The sequence below is a fragment of the Anser brachyrhynchus genome (assembly GCF_964034855.1).
Source record: "Anser brachyrhynchus genome assembly, chromosome: 1".
Classification (NCBI taxonomy): domain Eukaryota; kingdom Metazoa; phylum Chordata; class Aves; order Anseriformes; family Anatidae; genus Anser; species Anser brachyrhynchus.
In genome coordinates, this window is record NC_137694.1 from 43,457,970 (window position 1) to 43,479,598 (window position 21,629).

Sequence of the window (21,629 nt, forward strand, 5' to 3'; positions counted from 1 at the left end):
TTTCCCGTGTGTTAACTATTAGATGTGAAGGTAACAGGTATACCATTCCACCTCTCCTTTTTTTTTTTTTTCCTGAGTGAATTGATTTCAGAAACACTGCAAGGCGTTGTCCCCCCCACCCCATTTTTAGTCCTCCTGTAGTAACTCTATGTTGAGTTCTTACAGGTAGGGGGAGAAATCCCACCTAGTAGTTAGCTGCAGAAACTTTGTCCTTGTGTTGTCTGTTACTTTGGGGCTGACTACGGCCTTGAAATAATCAGAACTTAGTTTTCTTTCTTTTATGGGAAGAAGCAGAGTTTAGAGTAAATAAGTCTTGAACATGAGGACAGCTTTTTTCATTCCTTTCCTTTTTAACCTAGTGGAAAGGAGGGGTAAGAAATGCCTTCTATATGCTCAGTGTCTGACTGGAAAGGGCAGCTTCCAGAGAAAGACGTGTTTAGCTTCCTTGGCCTCTTATGGTCTGTAATAATTCCACCTGAGATTTATGCAGTCAGGGAAGAGATCACTGGCATTGTAGTGCATCTGGAGTGTTTTAGCATATCTAGAAAATACAGCAAGATAGTTTGGTTCTTTGCTTTCATTAAAGTTTTTTTTTTTTTTTATGGCTAGTGATGGGGGACACAGGTAAGAAGGCAGTCATATTTCAAACAGGAAAGATGAAATGGGGGAGATGGGATTTCTAATCCAACTGTGCAGGCAGGGATTTAATCCATGTGGGTGTTCGTCACTGATAACTTTCTGACATTTGAGGGAGGGAAGAGGTATCTAGTCAAGGCATTATGTAAGGTCCATGAAGACTGGGTTGGCCTCTTGTTCATCAGGATAATCTTGAAATGTATACGTGAAGATGACTACCTGCAACCTACCGTGGTGGATTAGCAAATAAGTTCATATAATTTCGGAGTGGGAAGAAAGTGTAAATGAGTTGCTTTTCTCTGGCTATTTTCCAGAGCCATGGAATGATTAGTGACTCAGGCAATTTGTGCATGAAAGCTAAAAGCTTTTTGAGGGAGGAGCCTGACCCGTACCATGTACCGAAGTTCAAGGACGTGACCTGGCCAAATCAAGGAATTGCAGTAGAAACTGAGTGGATACAAGGATGTGTTGGATGCATCCTTCTGGCATTTCTTGGACTTAACACTAGAATCAGTGGAAGATATTCAGTGTTTGTTCCCTGTTATGAGGACAGCTGGCAGCAGCATGAATGTTGTGCATTATGCAGTGCCTTCTTTTCAGGGAGATTGTATGTTCTCTAGGGTGGGTGGGGGGTGAGTTTATGAATGTGCCAACTCTGCACATTGTATTGCTAGTTGCTTTCAGGAAATGAAAGTGCTTTCTCTTGTTTGTAGCTGTTAGTGATCTGAAAGATGGAAAAAAGGCAACATCTTTCTTAGCCTCCTTCCTGTTGTTTGCTGAGGGGGATCTGCAGACCTCAGGACTCAAACTGTATGTTCCTTCTGTCCTGCTCTGCTCTGCTCTGCAGAGGAATAAGGAAAGGATCTGTCTTCTGCTTGGTTGGTAGTGCTCTGTAGCTGCAACTGGAATGCCTTGGTTGACAAAAGTGCAACAGTTGTATCCGCCAAGTTCTGGGTGTTTACTTGCTCTTGGTTGTGGTACATAATTAGAGATGTCCAGTGAAGAAAACAATTTAAGTATCTTCAGTGGCTTTCAAATGATGAAACTCTTAAAGCTGGGATGCCTGTTGGGCTGTGAGAGGCTAAAGTGCCTAGGCTGCAAAAGTGATTTCAACTTCCACTTGCCCCTGAATTCCCCTTCAGCCATTTTATGGCATTGTAGCCCTATGTGACTGTTCAAACAAGAAGAATGGAGTCAACCAAAGACCAGGCTGATACCTTCTCTGCTGATACTCAAAGCTGGGAGGCAGCCTACTGCATGGAGAAGTAGCAGGACCTGCAGCAGGGGGGGTGTCCTGGCTGCTAGGTGGAACATTGCTGGAGATCCTGTGTATATACCAGACTCCCCAGCCAATGTTACCTGCAGTATGACAGTGCAGCCCCTCACCTGTCCTGGAATGGGAGACAGAGGGGATGGCGACACAGTTGTGTAAAGAGGCCTCAGAGCAGGAGGCCATCGTTTGCCCTGCCCCAGATGCTGGGAGGAGAAGGCAGTCAGGGGGAGGTGGGAAGGGAGATCAGTGCTGTGTGGGAGATCCGAGCAGGGCTGAGGAGTGAAAAGGCAATAGAAGGAAATGGAGTGAACCAGTTGGGAGGGATTCCAGCCAGAAGTTGACCATTTACGTTGGAAAGGGGTGTCCCAGGAAATAACAGCAAAAAGGCAACATGGGTTGTTATGCAGAGTAGAAGGAAAGGCACTGGCGGTATTCCAGATGTGGCAAGAAGTGAGTTCATGTACCTTTTCCCTCTTGTGCTTGATCACAAGTTTAATAAGGTCAAAGCTGACTCTTGAATGCCTTAATCCTGAAATTTGCTTCCAGCCTGTGAGAAAACAGGCTCAGCAACCCAGTCCTGCTTGAGCCCTGGAGCAGCAAGCCTTTGAGTGAGACCCACAGAGGCAGCGTGCTGCGGCAGGAGGCCTTGTAGCCAGCGATAGTGAGGGTCCAAATGTCTGCACTGCCCCACTCCAGACTTCTGTGCTCTAGGCGCACCCATGCCACTAGCTAGCTCGTGCTTGAGAAAGCTGCCTGTGAAAAGCTGCTTCCTCCCAAGGAGCAGCTGCTTCAGCCAGCTTCGGTCTTTGTAGTAAGACAGTGCATTAATTTTATTCTGCTGGCTGCTTGTTTGCTCCTAAGGCTTTATATATTATCTATATATATATATGTGAAATACTTAAACTGAGGAGAAGTAGCTTCCTCAGCATTCTCATAGACTGATATGCAGCCTCAATTAAGCAAGCAGCGTGTGCTCCATTGCTACACTCCCATTTGGGACACTGCTGCAGCCCAGCAAAAGGTGCCACTTGCAAATCCATCTCATGCTGAAGCTAAGCCTGATTTGGTCAAGGTACAAGCCTGCAGGCCTCCTGTGGGATGTGAGGTTTTTGGTCTTGCTGCATGTGCCTTCTAGGTAGCTGGGACCTGTCATGTATGCTTGCTGCTTCATGTAGCACAAGTCCCCCCAAAATCTGTGAGATCAGGACAACTTGCAGAGCCAAGGACGTATGCCCTACAAGTTGCTTCACCACAAGGAGAGCTCACTACTTTTAGCACTCCCAAGTCCTGCTGACCCGAAATGGCTCCTGGGGGTGGATGAATATCGCATTGTTGTGGTGTGCCACCATTTTGGGGGAGCAGAAAGTCTCCATCAGAGCCTGGCTCGGGGGTGCCAGACCTGGTGAGGGCCTCTGAGTGCTGCTGTGGGCTGGGACGCAGTTCGGTCTGCAGCAGCTACTGCGAGCTGTGGGCTTGCCACCCTCACTGACGATGCAGCATTACTCAAAAAGAATTACTCAAAAAAGCAGAGCTGCTTCCTCTGCCTGTGCCAATCTCGTTGATGACATGGGAATTGGTATCTTCAGCCCTTCCAGAGCTCCACTGTCAAATACAGATATCCTGAGATGTGCTTAGGTGTGGTGGTTTCACCCTTGTCCATGTCTTCACCGGCAGTGAAGAAGAACCAGAGCTTAGACTTCTCTTCAGGGCATCCCTACATTGTTGTCCAGCAAGGCCGGGCCTGTGCCATAGTTTAACGCATTTTAACATTCCCCTGGTGTCCCCTCTCATGACAAGGATGACGAGAGGTCTTCCAGAGGGCCCCGGCCGTGAGGGAGCGCCGGGCCGCCCCCCTCGAGCGGGCGCTGCCAAATGGCGGCGGGGCGGCGCCATGATGGCGGCCCGCCGCCAGGTGGCGATGCGGCAGCGCGCAGGGCCCCGTGAGGAGCCGCGGGGGGCCGGGAGGCTGCGGGCAGTGTCAGGGCTCCCACCTCGGGACGGCTCTGCTGGGAGCGCTGTCCCGATCTGTGGGCTTGGTGCCCGCGTCTGGGCACAGGGAACGCTTGGCCACCGTGTCCTGAACGCACCCCGTGCTGCCCACCGTCACGCTCCGTGCTGGAGGGTGCGAACGTGGCGCAGGGGAGAGCAAAGGTGTCTCCAGTGTCCCTGGTTCCTGCAGCGGGGACGAGGCAGCCAAGGACTCGCAGAAGGACACTGCTCCCCACAGTGAGCAACTGCTCAAGCTCCCCAGGCAGCCCCAGCACACCAAGCCCGAGGGAAATGCCTTCCTGGCCCTCGAGCTGGCTTTGTCTTGAGCCCACGAGCAAAACAAACCAACACACCCAGCGTGTGACTAAGAGCCCTCAGCAGCGGCCCTGCTCCTGCTCCGTGCCTCACCCAACCCCTGTGGCTAGCCCTGGCCGGAGAGGTTACGGAGGTGAAGGAAATGAAACAGTTTCCTAAAAACCCAAAAGGCAGAGAGGTGACCTCTGCTTTGCCTCTTCAAGGATCCGGGCGGACACGGAAGCAGAAGACTAATTAACAACACATCACCTGAAGAGGATGTTACACACTGAGGTTTCAGCTCTGTACCTGTCCCTCTGGGGACCAGCCTGGGGACACAACTGCAGGCTTTATTTCAGAATTTCAGATGCGTATGGCTAATTCCTCAAGAGGAATCTCTCTTCTCCTGCCACGCAGTCACTACCAGCCAGCCGCATTTCTTAACAAACTAGGCTTCTTCTGCCCACCTACCAGCCTGACAGGCTCTCACAGGATTTTATACCGCGGCTGGCTAGGAACTTCTTTCTAATTTTAAATCTCAATGTCTTTGTGATCCACATGAGCTCCTAGGAGTATGGATTAGACTTTTGTCCTAGCATGTATTTATGATGCACAGAGCATATCCCACCTCAGCCTCTCCTGTTTTAGATCAAACAAGCCACGCACTCACAATGGCTGCTTGCCAAATTCCCCTTGCCCTAATGGCTGGCTCGGTACCTGTCAGAGGTTAAATCCACCCTTCCTGAAGACGGATGGTTAGCCCAGCCTTTGCAATACTGTGTGAAGTGGTTTGTCTCACCAGAAGATTCTTTTCTAGGCCTGTCCTTGAAATTAGTATCTCCATGCAGAGCCCAAGTTGCAGTACACAGTAGCTTCTACCTGTTGTCCACCTGGTCCAACCATCCACCTACCACCAATATTGCCCACTAATATTGTCTACCACAGTCGGCAGGAGACAACCCACAGGGGTGTGTCAGGCGCCGTGTGCCCCTGCTCCAGGCTCTGTCTCTTGCCCTCTCTGTGATGGAGCAGGTGGCACTGGGGTCTCACATTTCCACATGACAAGTTGTGTTTTTTCTTTTTCCCCTTGAGATCCCTTCCACTTTGCTTGGAGCAATTGCGATAACCTGCCGGCTGGAGGAGGAGGGAGTGACCTTTCTAAAGTTACAGGGAAAGAACAAGGCAGGAAAGGCAAGAAGAGGCATGCGGGCTGAAGGAGAGGTGGGAAGGCAGGGGACTATGTATGGGTGAGGAGAGGGGCTGGAGAGGAGGGGACAGGTGAGGACATAGCACGAGGGAGGTGGAAAGGTGCAGTACAGGAGGGCTGGGAGAGGATGCTTCTGCCAGGTACCACCAACCCTCTGCTTGTTCCTTTGTGGCAATGGGAGGCCTTGCTCAGGAATGGCTTAGCAGAGCCACCAGCACCAATTGCCCCCACATGGCCAGGCCTGGACTGAGGCTGGGGCTGCAGGAAGAGCTGGGAAAGGATGGAGGGGACATGTAAAAACAGCCCCCTTATCATTTTTTCAGCGGTCGTTCGCCACGTGTGCATGACCTGAGGCCTCCCAGCTCCCGTTTGCACTACAAGGTACGTAATAGGAGACATGCAGGCATGTCGGCGGGCTGGGAGCGACGTGACATTTACCTGGTGCATCCCGGCCCCCAGCCCTGCCAAAGCCAGGAGCAGATTGGAGCTGCCGAGCTGGCTGTGCTGCTTCTGGGGAGTGGGCTGTGGGAAGGGTCAGGGGCGTCAGAGGGCAAAATAGCACTCCTTGTCCCCAGTGCTGGCCATGCCTGGGCTTGGCGCTGCTCCACATGCCTTGTCCCTACCTCTGGAGCAGCCCAGAGCCATGAATACTGCTGACTTGGGGCAATTCCAGAGCAAACAGGGCTGTGCCTGTGCTGGCAGGTCAGGAGGACAGCGCCTCAGCCTCCCAGCCTATCTCATCCAGAAACACCTCCACCCCTCCCACCTTCTGGCCAGGAACTGAGCCGTATGTCTGCTCGCTGTGGGATCCCGATCTTCTTCCAAAGATCGCCGGCTTTCACGCTGCACAAGCCAGAAGCCAGACCGCCTTGGGTAACGCGTGAGTCACTGCGGTGCGGTTATTTAAAGCGTGTCTCCCGAGTGCCAGCCACGTGCCTGCGCGCTGCAGGCTGAGGCGGAAAGCGCCGTCAGGGCCTGGAGTTGACACCCAGCGGGCCGGGCCACCCGAATTATTTCCGAAACCACGAGCCCACCGTGCTTCCCAGGAGGTGCCCGTGTTGCTGCCTGTGGTCAGTCGCTGCCCGTGGTCTGTCAGGCGGATGCAGGGGAGGCATCACCTGCAGCCGCTGTGCTGGCACCAGGGTTGCGCTCGGCTTCTCCCGGTGCCGGAGCGGGAGCCAGAACCTCCTCCTGAAACCTCAGGCAGCTGCGGGCTTCCAGCAACTGTTAGGAAATGGATGTCTTCACTAGTAAATATTTATGGCATATTCTAACTACTCCCTGATGTTTTCCATTAGGACCGACATCCCAGAGCAATGAGTAAGCCCCAGCGAATGCCCTTCCTGGCTCAGCATCACTCAGCCAGGCCCGCCAAGGGGCCTGGCCTGTGAATGAGCACAGGCTTGGGGAAGTTCCTCTCCTCCTGCTCCTCACTGGCACCAACAGTGGCGGGACTGCACCGCACAAGCCTCAGGTAGGCGAGGTCCCAGGGACACGCCAGGGTTAGGCTGAGCCTCGCCACCGTCCTGCCCTACTGAGGGGAGGCAGTGACAACCCCCAGACATCCACGTTCGAGCGGTCCCGCTGGGAGGACAAGCCAGCTGAGGTGAGACCAGGCATTGGTAGGGTATGGAAAAGGCAGCTCACCGGTGAGTGTGGCGTCCTGCCTGGCAGGGAGCGGAGAGGAGCTGAAAGAGCAGGGCTTTGCATGGGGATCACCTGCAGAGCAGCTAGATGGAAGATCTCAGCTGTGTCTCCCTGTGAAAGGGATTTCCCCTGGTCCACTCACCCCTCCAGGAGGGTCTTCTGGTCCCTTGATGCCACCATGAGGGTCTTCTCCCTCCTCAAGCCCGCACAGGACCACCTTTCTCATTGGTAATATAAAACATCTCATTTGAAAGCATCACAAAGGTGTCAGGGAAGATATTTGTGCTAATTACTCATTAAGCATTTCCAGGAAAAGCCAGGCTCGTCTTTTCCAAGACGTGACAGTAACAGCAGGAGAGAGATGTGCCCGGTATGGGAGCTGTTCCCCTCGCCGGGCCCTGCTCCTTCCTGCACCCCTTTTCTGGCCCACTGTCCGCCCGCCAGAGGGCTGCTGTTGCTCCTCCAGCTCTCCCTCTATGGGATTTCCCCTGCTTCCATCTCCTTTGCTTTCTCTGTGTAGTTTTTCTCCTGGGTGGACTTTGCTCTTGGCATTTCTTTTGCTCTGTCCTCGTCCTTGTCCTTTCCCCTCTCCCCACATTGCCTCATCTCTCTCCCCTGCATTTGCCAGTCGTGGTGGCTGCTGGCCAGAACAGTGCTGGAGCTGTCAATAAAAAAAAAAAATACCCTCTCCCACAAACCGCACTGCTGCCCCAAACACCTCTTCCACCCGAGACCTTGGGCTCCAAGCCCATCCGCAGCCCAAACCTCTCCCAGCTGAGCCCTCCTCCTACACAGCCCCACCGCGCGAGCTCTCCACTGCTTGTTGCTACAGCTGTGGAAGCAGGGGCTGACACCGCAGGGGAGGGAGCGGAGCTGCTCCGGACACGTGCTTCATGCACCAGCTCGCTGGTTAATCTACACCAGGCCCTCGGAGGCTGATGTTTACTGTATCCGTTCTCTCCGCTGCCAGAAGTCCACGTGCTGCTGGACCACGTGCACCTCGGGACCTTCACGGCAGCGATGGACGAGCTCAGGGGCTGTGCAGAGCCCGCGCTGAGCCTGGCCGCAGCTAACAAGCACCCGAAAGTCCTCTCCGTCGTGAAGCTGTTTCCTGGCTGTGACACAAAGCCCGGCGGCGGGCAGCCCGGAGCCACGTCCAGGTGGGCTGCCAGCCTGACACCTCGGCGACGAAGCCGGGTGAGCTCAGCCCCGCGGTATTTTTGTCATAGTGGAGCTGTGAATCGCAGCTTCCCGGCTAAATTGCGCCTGAGTAATGCTCTCATGACTTGACTATCTCCCCAACATTTTAATTAGTCATTTCTGCCTTCCCTCCCGCGACACGGTATTAGCGCGGAATTATTGTTATTAGCACAAAATGGCGGCCCTCACGCCCACAGCCACACAGCTCTGCTCAGGCTGGGGCTGTATTCCGGTGACAAGGGGCGCTCTTGAAGACATTTTTGGAGCCACTGGAGGAAGAAGCATCAACGTGGTGAAACAGGCCCAGGAGCAGACCTTTTGCCCCTTTTCTTTGCAGCCTACGTGGGGGCTGGCACCCGGGGGCCTGTGGTGCTCCCACCGAAGTCAACTCAGTTGGATATTGAGTGCAAGAGGAGACACAGGCCTTGGTGAAGGACAGCAAGGACAAGAGTTTGGGACAGAGAAGACTCAGAGGGTTCATGCGTCCCTGACTGCTCTGAGCATAAGCAAGCCGAGCTGCACCCATCCCCCTGCTTTACATGGCAGGAGCTCTGAGTGCCCACAGATATCACAGCCTGGCGATCCCAGAAACCTGCCTCCCTTTCGGCTTGAGCAATTAGCCCGTGCCCAATGTTTCCCTTAGCAAGCAAACCAAATGGTGGCATTAGCTGGCTTGACGTAATCCTGTTTGCCTACAAAGAGTACACAAACTCCTGCTTCTGTAAGCACAGCCGGAGTCAAACTGCATCAACAGCTCCGGTCAGAGCTCTGCGCCTCTTTCTAACCAGTTCTTCAGCCTGCTCAGAAAAGTCTCTCCTAGCTTTTCCTGCTTGTCATCTTGCAAGCCTTTTGCTGAGCTCTCTGTGCGCTTCTGCAGTTTCTGCTGTCACTCTGCAGCCTCTCCTCTCCTCCCTGGCAGCTCCCTTGCATAGCTTCGCCTCTGCTCAGTGGGTCCCAAGTGCCTCAGGCCGTTTGCAGCAGAGGCGCAGTGCAGGAATTCAGTAGGACAAACACACCTTTCATCAGACCATGCCATTTGTGCCCCTCTGTCATCGTGTTGCATCAGCACCCACCATGTGTCAATGCCCCGTTGCCGCTTTGCTTCTGATTAAACCCCTCTGGAGTTTAATGAGTTTTCCTCCTTCTCTAAACCAGTGGTCACGGGTATGGTCACCCCGGTAATCCCAGGGTAATTTGGGGCATCCTGGGAGGGGTGGCAGAGCCGAACGCAGCTGCAAGCACCCTTCAAAGGCAGCAGGGTGTTTTGGAGACTTCCAACAAAGCAAGAATCCACCTTGCAAAACCCATCGTCCCAGGCGGCCAGCAGAGACTGGTCTGAACAAGCCGTTCGAACCAGCTCCCCTCAGCTCCAGCCACGCTTCTGCAATCCTCGCCTCTGCCACCTGCTCTGTCATTAGCTCCTGGGCCGCTGCCAGTGGCTGTGGCAACACCTGAGCCACTAATTGGGCTCTTGCAGCAGCACCGAGAGCGCTGGGGAGCCCCTGCCAGCCGAGCTGGCTGCTCTGGGACGCGCTCCCATCGCCCCGTGCCATGCAGACGTTTGTGCAAACACCGCGTGTCTGCGCGGAGGGCGGCTGTGGCCAGCCAGCAAGGGCACGTGGGGGAAACGGGACTGGGGGAAGCCATGGGGGGGGGGGAAAGGGGGAATCAGCCCCACCAGAGGTGAGTGGTGCAGGGGGGAGTCCAGTGGAGCCGGGAGGAGAGAGACAAGAAAGAGAAGGATGGGGGAGGTGGAGCCTCCCTGCCTGGTGAAGAGCATCCACAAGGGAGAGCAGAGACTCAGCTGCAGGCCGACGTGGGCGTTTAACTCCCCGAGGCAAGGTGCAAGGAGGCCAGCGCTCACCCAGCCACAGCACAAGGAGATGCTGCAGGCAGGGGTAAAGCAGGCTGTGCCTGAGGGCAGGAGGCTTTTGGGTGGCTGGGAGGTGGAGAGCCGTGGCCCTGCAGCCCGCCTTGCCCGTGGCAGGGCCTGGACAGCCAGGCTCAGCCGCTGCCACCCCAGGATAAGAGCCTCCAAGTGACAATTACCTCCAGGAGGAAGCGTGGCTCCCTCCGGGAGCAGCAGTTGCCAATTCCCCCACCACCATCTTCCCCAAAAAGGAGCAGGAAGCCCAGCTCTCCAGGAGGAGGAGGTGAAATTTGGTGCTGTGTATTCATCCAAGACCGGATTTGGGGGGAGGTGAAGACCAGAGCAGCCAACGGCCTCGCCGGGCAGAGCTCCATGCCCGTTCTGCTGGCAGCACGGCTGGTGGGCGTGGGGACCCTGCTCCAGCGAGGGGTTCTGGTGGTCGTGGCTCCAGCACAGCACCGGGCAGCTCCCACCAGCTCCCCCGGCCCTACGTGCGCGGCGCTGGCTGGGGGGAAGGCAGTTGTGCAACTCGACGGGACGCTGCGGGTAGCGTAAACGCCGACGTCCAGCCCCGACTGGTTCTCGACTATGCGGCTCTACTGGACGGGCAAGGGGAGAGCCAGGTCCGTGCTTCCCCGAGGAGGCTTCGCAGGGTACTGCTGTGGTCCCCGGGTGACCCAGCACGACGAGCTCCTCCTGCTTTCCAGGAACGCGGAGAGGCGCGGGGCCCCGGTAAGCCAGGCACTGCTGAGCAGAGCCAGCAGGCTGTGGAGCAGCGGGAGACGCTCTCCTGCCGGAGCCGAGCCGGGTTGTTTTGCTGTATTTAACACACAGGCCACGGCGCGGCTGCCTCACAGCCGGCTTCGCACGCTTGCATAAGGCTGCGGGTGCCAACCCCAGCGCAGCCGGCTCATGCTGGCGATGGCTGCTCACGGGCTGAAAAGCACCGGGCTGAAGCATGGCGTTTTCGTGGCATTTTCCTCCCGAGCTGTCTCCTCCTTTCGGGTGGGAGCCCACCCGGTGACTCAAGCCGCGAGTTTCCCTTCTCGACAGCGGAGTCCCCCGTGACGAGCGTCTCAGCGACGCTCCCATGCCTCGGCCTTGCCAAAATCACCCGGAGGCTCTCGCACCTCCTTGGGGACCAACTCGGTCGCTGCCCGAGCCCGGCATCGAGCTCCCGGCCAAACCCACGCCCCAGCCGAGCGAACGCGGGGCAAGGATGGGGCGGGCACAGCCGCGGGTTCCCATTTCCAGAAACGTGTCTAAGGGCGAGAGGCGGTGCGCGCTTCAGATAAATGATTGCACGGGGGTTGAGACACGAAGGGGAAAAAATAGTTCTGTCGCTTGGCAGAGCGTGGCAGTCATGTGGGGCGCAGCCTGCGGGAGCAGGAGCCCGCTTCCCCGGGCTCGCAAATCCAAGGGCAAAGCTCTTCCTGGAAGAGATGCAGGGCAGAGGGGCTGAGGGCATGGGTGGGATGCCCCTGCGAGGACCAGCAGCATGTTTATTTCCTCAGGCACGTTCAGCCAGGCTCCCTTCAGCTGCTTTTTGAGGCAGCGGCACTGGGAGCCCCCATCCCCGAGCAGAAGGCAGCAGCAGGGCCGCGGGCTAAGCTGGGGAAGCTGTCGCACAGGCACAGGGAAGAAAAGGCATTTCGGCTTCTTCCTCAGCACGGAGCAGCTGTCCCACGTCCTTCTGCTAAAAAGGAGGAGCTCCCCGCTGCAGGAATTCCGATTAAAGCTGAGCAACGAGGGGTTAAAAACAAAAATGAGAAACAAGGTAGTCAACACTGTCTGTTCTCATCTCCAGCTCCGAGCCCACCCCGCTATAAGTCACTGCGGATGAACATTCAAAATGGGGGACAGGTTCTGCACGCAGCTGGAGGCTTCCTTCGCTCAGCACGTACCCCAAAGGTAAAACCGAAGCGATCTGCAGCTCCTGCGGGAGCACGGGGAGGGCAGCAGCCGTCCCACAAGCAGCATGCCCGCCCCAGCGAGCGCTGCCTGGGAAGGATCTGCCTCCACTCGAGCCCCTGCAGGAAGCAGAGCCAGGTATTTTAGGAACTCGATTGACTGAAGGGCTCCGGGGCACCGCACGCCCAAGGCCAAGTATCCTGCTCCCCGCTCTCCCCAGGGAGCGGAATCACGGGTACTGACCCCGAAGGCGAGGTAGCCGCCCCTTCTTCCCCTGCCGCTGCTATTTCTGGCGGCGAGGGCTGGGAGCTGCCCTCGCTGCGGCGCCTGAGCAGGGCTGGGCTGCTCCTACCGCAGTGAAACCTCTGCAGAGCTCCCCCAAACCCAGTGCCTGCGAGGGGAGGGCCCCCAGCGCTGCTCCAGGACAAGGAAACCCTGCACCCCCCTGCCGCCACCCCACAGCAGGTCCCTCCGCACAGCACCAGCCGACACACAATTATTATATCATGCTTTTAATACAAACTTAAAAAAATCTGGAACAATAGAAACTGTACAGATTTGATCAACCTTTTTGTTTTGTTTTTTTTGTTTTTTTGTTTGTTTTTAACTAAATCTCTAGACACACCAATGTCCCGTTCCAAAATATTGCACAACATTCTGAATACAAAACTCTGATTGTATTCCTCCTTCGCTAAAGAAAAAAAAAAGGAAAAAAAAAAAAAAGACAGCAACCCCCTGGTTCCCCCTCTCAGTAGCCCCCTTCTTGGAAAGAAACCCAGGCGAAGCGCACGCAGAAACCCTCGCACGGAGACACACAGACTTCGGTCCTCTCTCACTCACTCTCTCCACAAGGCAACTGTCGATTCACTCCTCGGAGAGGGGCGGGAGGGAAAGGAGGGAGGCTGAGTGGGGAGAAAGGAATCTTCACCGCTTTTTTCTAAAGTTTTTTTTCCTGAAAAAATATTTTTCTCTCCTCTTTTTAAGAAAAAATCTTGAAAAGAAAAAAATTACAATTTTTTTTACGTTAGAAATATACATATATTATATATACCTCTTACATTTTACAAATGTAGCAAATTATTCAATACAAACGGACATCAACAAAAAGAACACAAACCCATAAAAAATAAAAGTTAAAAAAAAAATTCTCTCTTCTCTTCCTAAGAAACCAGGTAAATTAGTGCAGGTTTTAAAAAATAAAATTGAAGCTGAACGCCTACATCCAAGACTAGAAAAGACCCGAAAAAGGCCGTTAGTTTCCCTTGCTGCCTGAGGCTGGAGGAACGTTCCTGAAGCACGCTTTTTTCCTTTAGGAGGCGGAGGGGCCGGTCCCTCCTTCCACTCGCAGCACGGTTTTTAACGCGGGTGTGACACGCGGGGCAGGGCGAAGCGGCATCGAAGCTTCACACGCACGAGCGGGAGGGAGGCGGGGAACCGCGCCTCTCCCCTCTTGCCCTCTGCCAGAGAGGGGCACGCCGTCCCGCGGGCGGTTTCGGGGACGCAGGGGCAGCCAGGTCCCACGGGGCTGCGGGGAGAGGGAGGGGGTGGCAGCGGTGACATCCGCGAGCAGGAGGTGAAAACCCAATGGAAAACAAAGTAAGAAAGGAAAACCCGACAGCTCAGCTGCTCCCGAGCCCCTTGCCCTAGCTACGGACGCCGTTTCGGGGAAGCCGCCGGGGCCCCGCTCCCCTCGCCCTCCTGCCGTGCCGGTCATAGCTTGATGGCAGCACGCGGCCCGCTCGGGCCCTGCCTCTTGCAGCCGCCCCGCGAGGCGGAAGCTCTCCTTGACGGGGTCTGGGGAGCAGCAGCCCCCCCGGGACAGCCCCGCTGCCTCTGCGGAGGCTCACTGGCAGCACGGCTACGGGGAGGCTCAAGGAGAGGGAGAAGCACGCGTTGGAGCCCCTCTGCCCTGAACAGGGACGTCCTGGGAGAGCACACCGGGTCGGCAGCCACGGAAGTGGGTTTCAGAGGGCGCTCCAGAGACATCGTTCAAAGAAACCCAAACCCGAGGGTTGGGAGGCAGCAAAGAGCTTATTTTTCTTTTAAACCACAGAACCTCAAAGACCGGAGTCTCATCACCATCTCTCTCCTCTTTGCCCTCTTCTGGACTCCCGCCACAGCCTCCGGGGAGGCCCCCGTCCCGCCTGGAGGTCCCCCAGCCCCACTGGGGGCATAGAGGTGCTCCCCGTGCCGGGGGGCTGCGGGGACCCTGGCGCAGAAGCGACCTGCGGACCCTTGCACCACCACTCAAACAGCAGCTTCAACAACATAGCCCTTCCTCTTCCCCAACAGTGCCGCCTCTCGAACTGAAAAGAAAGGAACCCCCTCTCCGAGACAGAAGAGACAAAATTCACAGCCGGCAACCAGAACCCGGACCTGGGACCGAAGGCTCAGCACCGCCCCCGGGGCGGGCGGTGTTTGCGTACCGCGGGGCTGCCACCCGCTGCTTCCAGCGCGCAGCCCCAGCCCGGCGAGCCCGCAGCGACGCCAGCGCAATGCCCCGAGCCCGCGGGCACAGCCGGAGCTCTCCGTCCACACACGGAGCCCTAACAGCAGAGCAGAGCGCGCCCCTCCATCGACACCGGGGGACGGGAACCGAACAACCCGAGGCTCGTTTGAGGAGTAAAAAAAGTGGAGTAGGAAAAAAGCACAGGGACCGAGTTAAAAAAACAAGTCAGTGCTTCAGGAGCGCTGCCAGCACAGCGCAACAACACCGGGCTCTCTCATTTTCCAAGAAGCTATATTTATAAGATTTGAATATTTTCTGTATATTTCTAGTTTTCTTTTCTCTCCCTCTTTTTATTTTTGTGTGTGTGTGTTGTTGTTGTCGTCTCCCCCCTCCCGCCCCCGCCCCCAATACTCTCCTTCCTCGCGTTCAGTTGGCCAGGACGACGGGCTGGAACGACTGGCTGGGGTACTGCATGGCGTTCAGGTTGTAGCTGAGTCCTTCCACGAAGGGAGACTTCTCCAAGAAGAGGCTGTTGGTGCTGCCACCGAAGACCTGAGCCATGTCGAAGGCGCCGCCCGTGCCGGCGCCGAACTGCGAGGCCGGCGGGACGCTGCTGGCCTGGCTCTCGCCGGCAGCGCCGTCAAAGAAGAGGCCGCCGGCTCCCGGCGAGCCGCCGCTGTAAACGAACTCCTTGGCATTGGGGGAGAGCTGCGACTGTGGGGCTTGGCTCCCAGCGCTCCCGACGAAGTTCAGAGAGTGCATGGACAGGGAGAGGCCCTTGTGCTTCAGCAGGTTGGTGGTGGGAGACCGGACCATCCTCGGCTGCGGCGCGGCCCCCGCTCCGCCGCCCCCTCCTCCGGCTCCTCCGCCCTTCTTCATCTTGGTCGAGCCGAACTTGGTGGCGGCAAACGTGGCAGTGGTGAAGGTGATGGGCTGGGCAGAGCGCGGGATGAAGGTGGGGCTGGGCGACTGGCCGAAGGAGGGGGACGGCGAGTTGGACAGCGAGTTGTCCTGGCTGCCGATGGGGACGAACACCTGGGCGTCGGGGTTGAAGCTGCTCTTGATTTCTTTGTCCAGCTCCGCAGCTTGGCAGCCCTCGCTGTCGTCCAGGTAGAGGACCTTGACGGAGCCCTTCTCGCCGATCTGGTAGGACACCTCGAAAGGATCGATCCAGACGCTCAGCTCCTCCGGCACGTTGGCGCGCACATCCTCCACCGCCAGCCCGCTGCGCTTGGCCGCCAGCTCCACCACCGGGTCCACCGTCTCCCCGATGTGGACGCAGCGATAGCCCGATCCCTTCAGAGGCTTCTCCGGGTACCAGTGACCCTCATATTTCTTCTTCAGCAGGCGCTCTAGCTCCTCACCGAACAGGTCCGCCCGCCTCCGAGGAAGCTTGTTGTACAGGTATGAGATGATGAAGTTAAGAGCAACTTTAATCTCCAGATGCATACTCCCTTCGCAGCAAGCAAGTCAGGGCAGCGTATTGAAAGAGACAAGGTGACACGCACACATAGACGAGATTTGGCTCCAAGCAGACCTAGGAAAAGAGAGGAAAAAAGAAGGATGAAAATGAGAAAATAGAACGATTCTCCAGTTCTCCGCCTGCTGAGATAAACAGCCGCGCTGTTCCATGAACAAAAGCGGGATGAGCAGGTTGCAGAACGAGCGGTGCTGCTCGCTAGGGGTCTGCCCAAACCTACCGGCCCCCAGAGACGCTGGAGGGGAAGAGCCTCCCCGGTCCTGCGCAGAAGGAATAGGGGTGTAGCTGCTCTCGGCAGTAGGTTACACTTACCTCGCTGCCAAGTACCGCCGCTGACACCAGGCCGGCCACCTGGCTGCTCTGGCAGGACCGCGGCAGCACAGCGAGCGCACCTCCCCGCACCCGGCGGCTTCCAGCAGGGCTCACCTGCGCCCGCCCGGCTGGCGCGCACGAGCACCACCCGAAAAGCCTCGTGACTCGCTCGGCACCGGGACAGCGGGGCCAGCCCCTCCTCGGGGAGGCCGGGCGGCCACGCGGAGCTCTGCGTCCTGCTGGCACAGGCGCGGAGGGGAGGCTAAGGAGCAAGGGAGGGTGCTGAGGCGCCAGCTGCCAGGCCGTGTTTACTACCCCTTGACTGGCAAGCGCATCGGTATCTTATTAAGTGTACCGGGTTGAGGCTCTGCCTACCTACGAGCCTAAAATCCCAGCTTAATTTGGATGGGGGCAGGGCCATGAGACACGTAGGTGCCGACAGCCTGTCCACAGTTCACATCCCTTATCCCCGAGCAGGAGGCCGAGCTGTGCCAGGGCCAGGTACCTGCTTAATAAAACCCAAAATTGCTTGCTGATGACTGAAGCCTTCCTTTCTTCCCTCCCTCCCGAGGAAGTCCCTGGAATTGGGAGAACCCACAGAAGCCCGGCGTGAAGCCACAACACTCAGCTCTCCCATTACACGCGGATTTGGGAGCGTTTGCCTGGGCACGAACCCCCCAGGTAGGTCAGCACCTCGCTCCACCACCCATCCAAAGCACCGAAGCAAACGAATCCCACAGCTATTTTACGAGGAAGCACGCTTCCAGCAGCCTACACGCCTCTCCACGGGCGAGCAGAACATCCAGTTTTTAATTGGCGGCTTAGTCAGAGGCTGCTCAGCCTTCAGCTGCCCTCACCTTGCTCAAACAGACACACCGCGTTCAACTGTCTTCCTAAAATGGGCTTCGGGGATGCTCTCACGCAGCGCTCGGCGGTGTTTACATCGTGTGTCAATTATTTGGGGGTGGGGACGGAGCACAAACATCGGATGTCAGCAGTCCCCTGAGAGACCGGGAACCCCAGCAGCACGGCCACGTACCCAGGCCAGCCTCGGTCAGGAGGCGGAAGGACTGACCAGACTCGTTTGCTTGGTCTGGGTTAGTGGACGAAAAGAATTAAATAAGCAAACTTTAAGGAAACCCTCAAGTATTTTTAGGCTTTGTTACTAAAAAAACAGGGCGTGGATTCTACGGTGTGTTTTTTTCAGTACTAATCCAAGTCCAAGGAGGCTTAGTTTAAGGACTACAGCAACCAAAAGCAGATCCCACACCTCGAGTCTGCCAACAAGGTCAGTTCTGGATGGAATCCCCCTCAGGTTTAACCCAGCAACAAGAAAAAACACACGAACAAGAGGATGGAAAAGTGGGAGTGAAGTCTTGCCTTTAACACCTGCTTTAAGGAACTCCTGAGGTGTAACAAGTTGTGTTAGGGCGCTGGGGCCTGACCAAGAACGGATGAACACCGAAGAAGAAACAAGCAACCAGAGTTTTTGCAGGGCCCAGCAAGGAGGTGCCATTTTCAGAAGGGAGGAGTGTCAGTGCCGAGACAAAGCCCTTTCTGCAGAAAACAGCATCAGGCAAAACCCCGAAGAGCCCCTCTGTAAGTGTTAAAGAGCACTTGTAAGGCCTGTGCTACCTCAAGGGGGGGTTGTGTGATACCACGCTGGACCTTTGGCTTTGAGGCACCTGGGGGAGCAGACAGCTTGGGATCCCAGCAAATTATGAGGGAAGGGAACAGCCAGTTTGCTCATCTTGTGTGGTAAATCCTAATCCTGCCCCCAAATTTAGTAAGAAATGAGAATTTGCAGGCTGAGAATGGCACGAAGCCGTGTTTGTCACCACCCTAATAGCAACACAAACGCCTCAGTGCACTTTGAGGGTCCCCATCCTCATCGACCTTCTGCACAAGGCAGCAAGGAGACAACTACAGCTCGCTGCCTCCTCTGCTTTTCCTTTTGTCAAGGAGTCCTCCCCCTGTCTAAAAGGGGCACACTCTGTAAGTTAACCGTGACGAGAAGGGGTTAATCGGCCTAATGACACCCGCCGTGCCCCCCTGCCCGCCCGCCCCCTCAGGGGGTACACCCGGCGGCCATTAGCGGTGACCCAGCCGCGGCGCCTCCCACCGGCCGCGAGGCACGCTGGGACTTGTAGTCCGCGCGCACCCCCCGCCCCGCCCCGCTCCCCGTGACCTACTTCCCCTCCGAACTACGGCTCCCGGCGTGCCCCGCGCGGGGGGCCCGGCCCGCCGCCCCGGCTCTGCCTCGGCGGGGCAGGGCGCAAAATTTTCCACGGCACATGCGCCCCGCCCGCACCCGCCCCGCAGCGCGGCGCCGGGGGCCGCCGGGCAGCCGCCGCCCCCCTCTCCCCTCCCTCCTCCTCCTCCTTCTCCTTCTTCCCCTCCGCCAGGGCCCGGAGCCCCCGGCCGGGCACGGCCCAAGGACGGGGGGCAGCCGCTGTTTGCCCCCCAGCAGCTGCAGAGCCCCGCAGCAGGGCTGCCCCCCCCCCGTTAAGGCGCCTTTGTTACAGCGGGGATGGGCATAAGGGGGTGTAGGGACGGGGGGAGCCCCGACACTGGTGACTTTCACCCCCCCCAAGCCCCGCTGGCCGCCCGGGGGTGAGGGGAGCAGCCCCCAGCGCAGCCCACAAAGGGGCCCCCCCAGCCCCCACTTACTTCGTCCTCGGCTCCGGGCGCTGCGTGCGGGTCCCTGCCCCGTCCCTCGCCTTCTCCCTGCCCGGCGCTGTCCTGCGGTTCCCTCCGCGGGGCGGGGTCCTTCCTCCGCGGGGCTGCGGCCCGGAGGGGTGCCGGGGGACGGCCGGGAGGTGAGGTGCGGGTACCGCTGCCCTGCGCCGCCGCCGGCCTGGCCTCGCCTCGGCCCGGAGCCGCCCGCGCCCTGGCCCCAAGTGAGCCAACTCACGGCAAACTTTCACCCTTAGCAACCCCGCGCACGGATCCGCGCTGCGCCCCGCGTGATGCGGCCCCGGGGGGCGGGCCGGGACTACTTCCCGCTGCCCCCGCCCCTCCGCGCCTCACGGGGCTGGGGGGGGGGGGGCGCTGCGCGTCTGTCTTTTTTCCCTTCCTCCACCACTTTATTTATTTATTTATTTATTTATTTATCTATCTATTTATTTATTTGTTATTTCTTCCAGGAGGGGATTGAGCGTGGCTCAAGCGGCAGCGGGGGGAGGGGGGGAGGTTTGACCCGCGGCTTAGCCCGGCCCCTGCCCTGCCCGGAGCCCCCTCAGGGATCACCACCGTCCCCTGAGGGGACGAGGCCGAGCCGCTGGAGCCGCCCCCGCGCCTCCACCCCCCCCCCCCCGGCTCCGCGGACTATTTAACCACCTCACAGCCGTGCGCCTCCGCCCCCAGCGTAGGGCCGGCCCGGCCGCGGCGGAGGCGGCGAAGGGCCCGCAAGGTGCGCGAGCGGCCCCCGTGCTAAAAATAACTGCGGCGTGTTAGCAACAGCATCCCCATTGGCCGGCCCGGCCCGGCGGCGCCTCCGGATTGGTGCGCCGCCTCAGCCAATGAGCCGCTGGGGGTGTGCGCGCGGCGCGGGGGCCGCCGGGAGTTGTAGTTGCCGGGCGGCGAGGCCCGGCCGCAGGCGGTGTGAGGAGCGCGGGCGGCTGCCACCGCCCCGTCGCGGTCCCTGTCACGGAGCGGCTCGGCCGGCCCTGAGCTGAGCCCGTGAAATCGTCCCCCGTTGTCTTTGGTTCTGAGTTCCCCAGGAAAATCTCATCCCGGAGTCGGGTTTAATCTTGTAATTGGATCTTCTCGGCACACGGGCTGACGTGCAAACGTTGAATTTACACCCGTTTTCAGAAGGGATGAGCACGAGTGCCTCCAAAGCCACTCCCTGTCCCCCTGGTTAAATAATTCTCCATAGCATCTGTTCCCCAAACACTAAAATATCCAGTTACGCTAAACATCAAGCTCCTCTCTTGCCCTACGTCCACCAAGACCTTCAGCATCTTTCTGGGTTTTGCCTCTCCTCCCTTGCCCAGGACCCCTTTACCTGAGGGACTTTAGGTACTGCCTTTGGGATTTTAGGTAATTTGCCACCGAAGAGGATTTTTGAAGCCAGTCAACGCCACACATTAAGAAATCTGTTAAGAAATCTGTCAATACCATCCTCTCCAGACACTGCAACAGCAGCCACCGTCGCTCATTTTCTCACCGATAAAAAAAAAAAGCAAAACAACTTTGGAACATTTTTCTTCTGTAGGGGAAGGGAGAGAAGGGGAAGATTTGTAAGAACTATTACGAGCAGCCTCATTTTCATGGCTTCTGGTTTAAAGGGAATTTAGCTACAAAAGAACACATTTTTTCTAATGCTCCCTTGCTTGGCTGGAAACCAAATCCTGCTGTCAGGAAATTAAAATGACGGCGCTATTTTTAGCACCATTAAGAAAAAAAAAAAAAGGCAATTACATTGCTAAAATGCTATTGTTGTTTTAATAAGGCGTTACTAAGAGGGCGTTACACGTTAGGGCTCTTTAAAATACCTGCGCCTTGACCGCGCTCCTTTAATTATCTGCTCGCCGGTACGCACGCACGCGGAGGAATCCTGTCACCGGAGGAATCCTGTCACCAGAGGAATCCTGTCACCGTATCCGCTCCCGCATTCTCGGCCATTTGGCTGTTACGTCAAGGCAAAGCTCCCCGGTCACACGCACACGGACAGGGCAGGAATCGCCAAGCCGCCAGGGCAGAGCCAGTCCGGGCAGGCAGGTTAGAGCCGGGCATAATTAACAGCGCCGGATCCCGAGTCCTCTTTACATTCAAGTCACACGACAACCTCAAGGAAATGCATTTTTTTTTTTTTTTGTTCCCCTGGTATCGACATAGGCAAATTGACAACTCCAGCTGATCCCCGTAATGAGAAAACAACAGCTCCTGCGCAGACAGGGGTTCTGAAGCAGGATTTCATCTGTGCAGCTCCCCCAGGGAAAGCTTGAGGTGGACTCGGGGCACTTGCTTACCTCATTTTTTATTTTTTTTTTTATTAAAGGCAGTGCTTCAGGCTCAAGGGCTTTGTCGAGACAAGGTCTAGGTGATTCAATGGGCTGGCGGTGTGTTACGACAGTTATTTGCTGAGCTCAGTTGGAAGTTGTGACACCGTAGCTGGTCTTTGGTCTGAAGAGGCATGGAACAGGGAACAACCCGATTTCAAAAGGCAGCGATGCCTTGTTAGTACTGGCAACAGAGGCCAATTTCTTAATAGGCCGAGAGTTCCCATGCTTCTCCTCCCCCCCAGTGTAAACAACTGAAATAAAAGGATTTTTTACTTATTACATAACATCCTTTGGATTAAAAAAAAAAAAAAGGAAAAAAACACAGTAACTCTACCTAGAAAGGTAATGGCAG

General features: G+C 56.8%; 2 protein-coding genes across 2 annotated transcripts; one reads left to right on the forward strand and one right to left on the reverse strand.

Annotated features, from left to right (window-relative positions):
- Positions 1-2: 2 nt before the first annotated feature.
- LOC308199064 (uncharacterized protein) lies at positions 3-12,801 on the forward strand. The gene is made up of 3 exons (XM_080602540.1): positions 3-6,279; positions 8,017-8,206; positions 8,584-12,801. The coding sequence occupies exons 1-3, from the start codon at positions 6,189-6,191 to the stop codon at positions 8,648-8,650; spliced, it is 348 nt and encodes a 115-aa protein (XP_080458666.1). The 5' UTR covers positions 3-6,188; the 3' UTR covers positions 8,651-12,801.
- Positions 12,524-19,263, reverse strand: TOB2 (transducer of ERBB2, 2). Its single transcript, XM_080589625.1, has 2 exons — positions 18,939-19,263; positions 12,524-16,013 (listed from the first exon to the last, which is right to left on the reverse strand). The coding sequence occupies exon 2, from the start codon at positions 15,923-15,925 to the stop codon at positions 14,903-14,905; it is 1,023 nt and encodes a 340-aa protein (XP_080445751.1). The 5' UTR covers positions 15,926-16,013; positions 18,939-19,263; the 3' UTR covers positions 12,524-14,902.
- Positions 19,264-21,629: the final 2,366 nt, after the last annotated feature.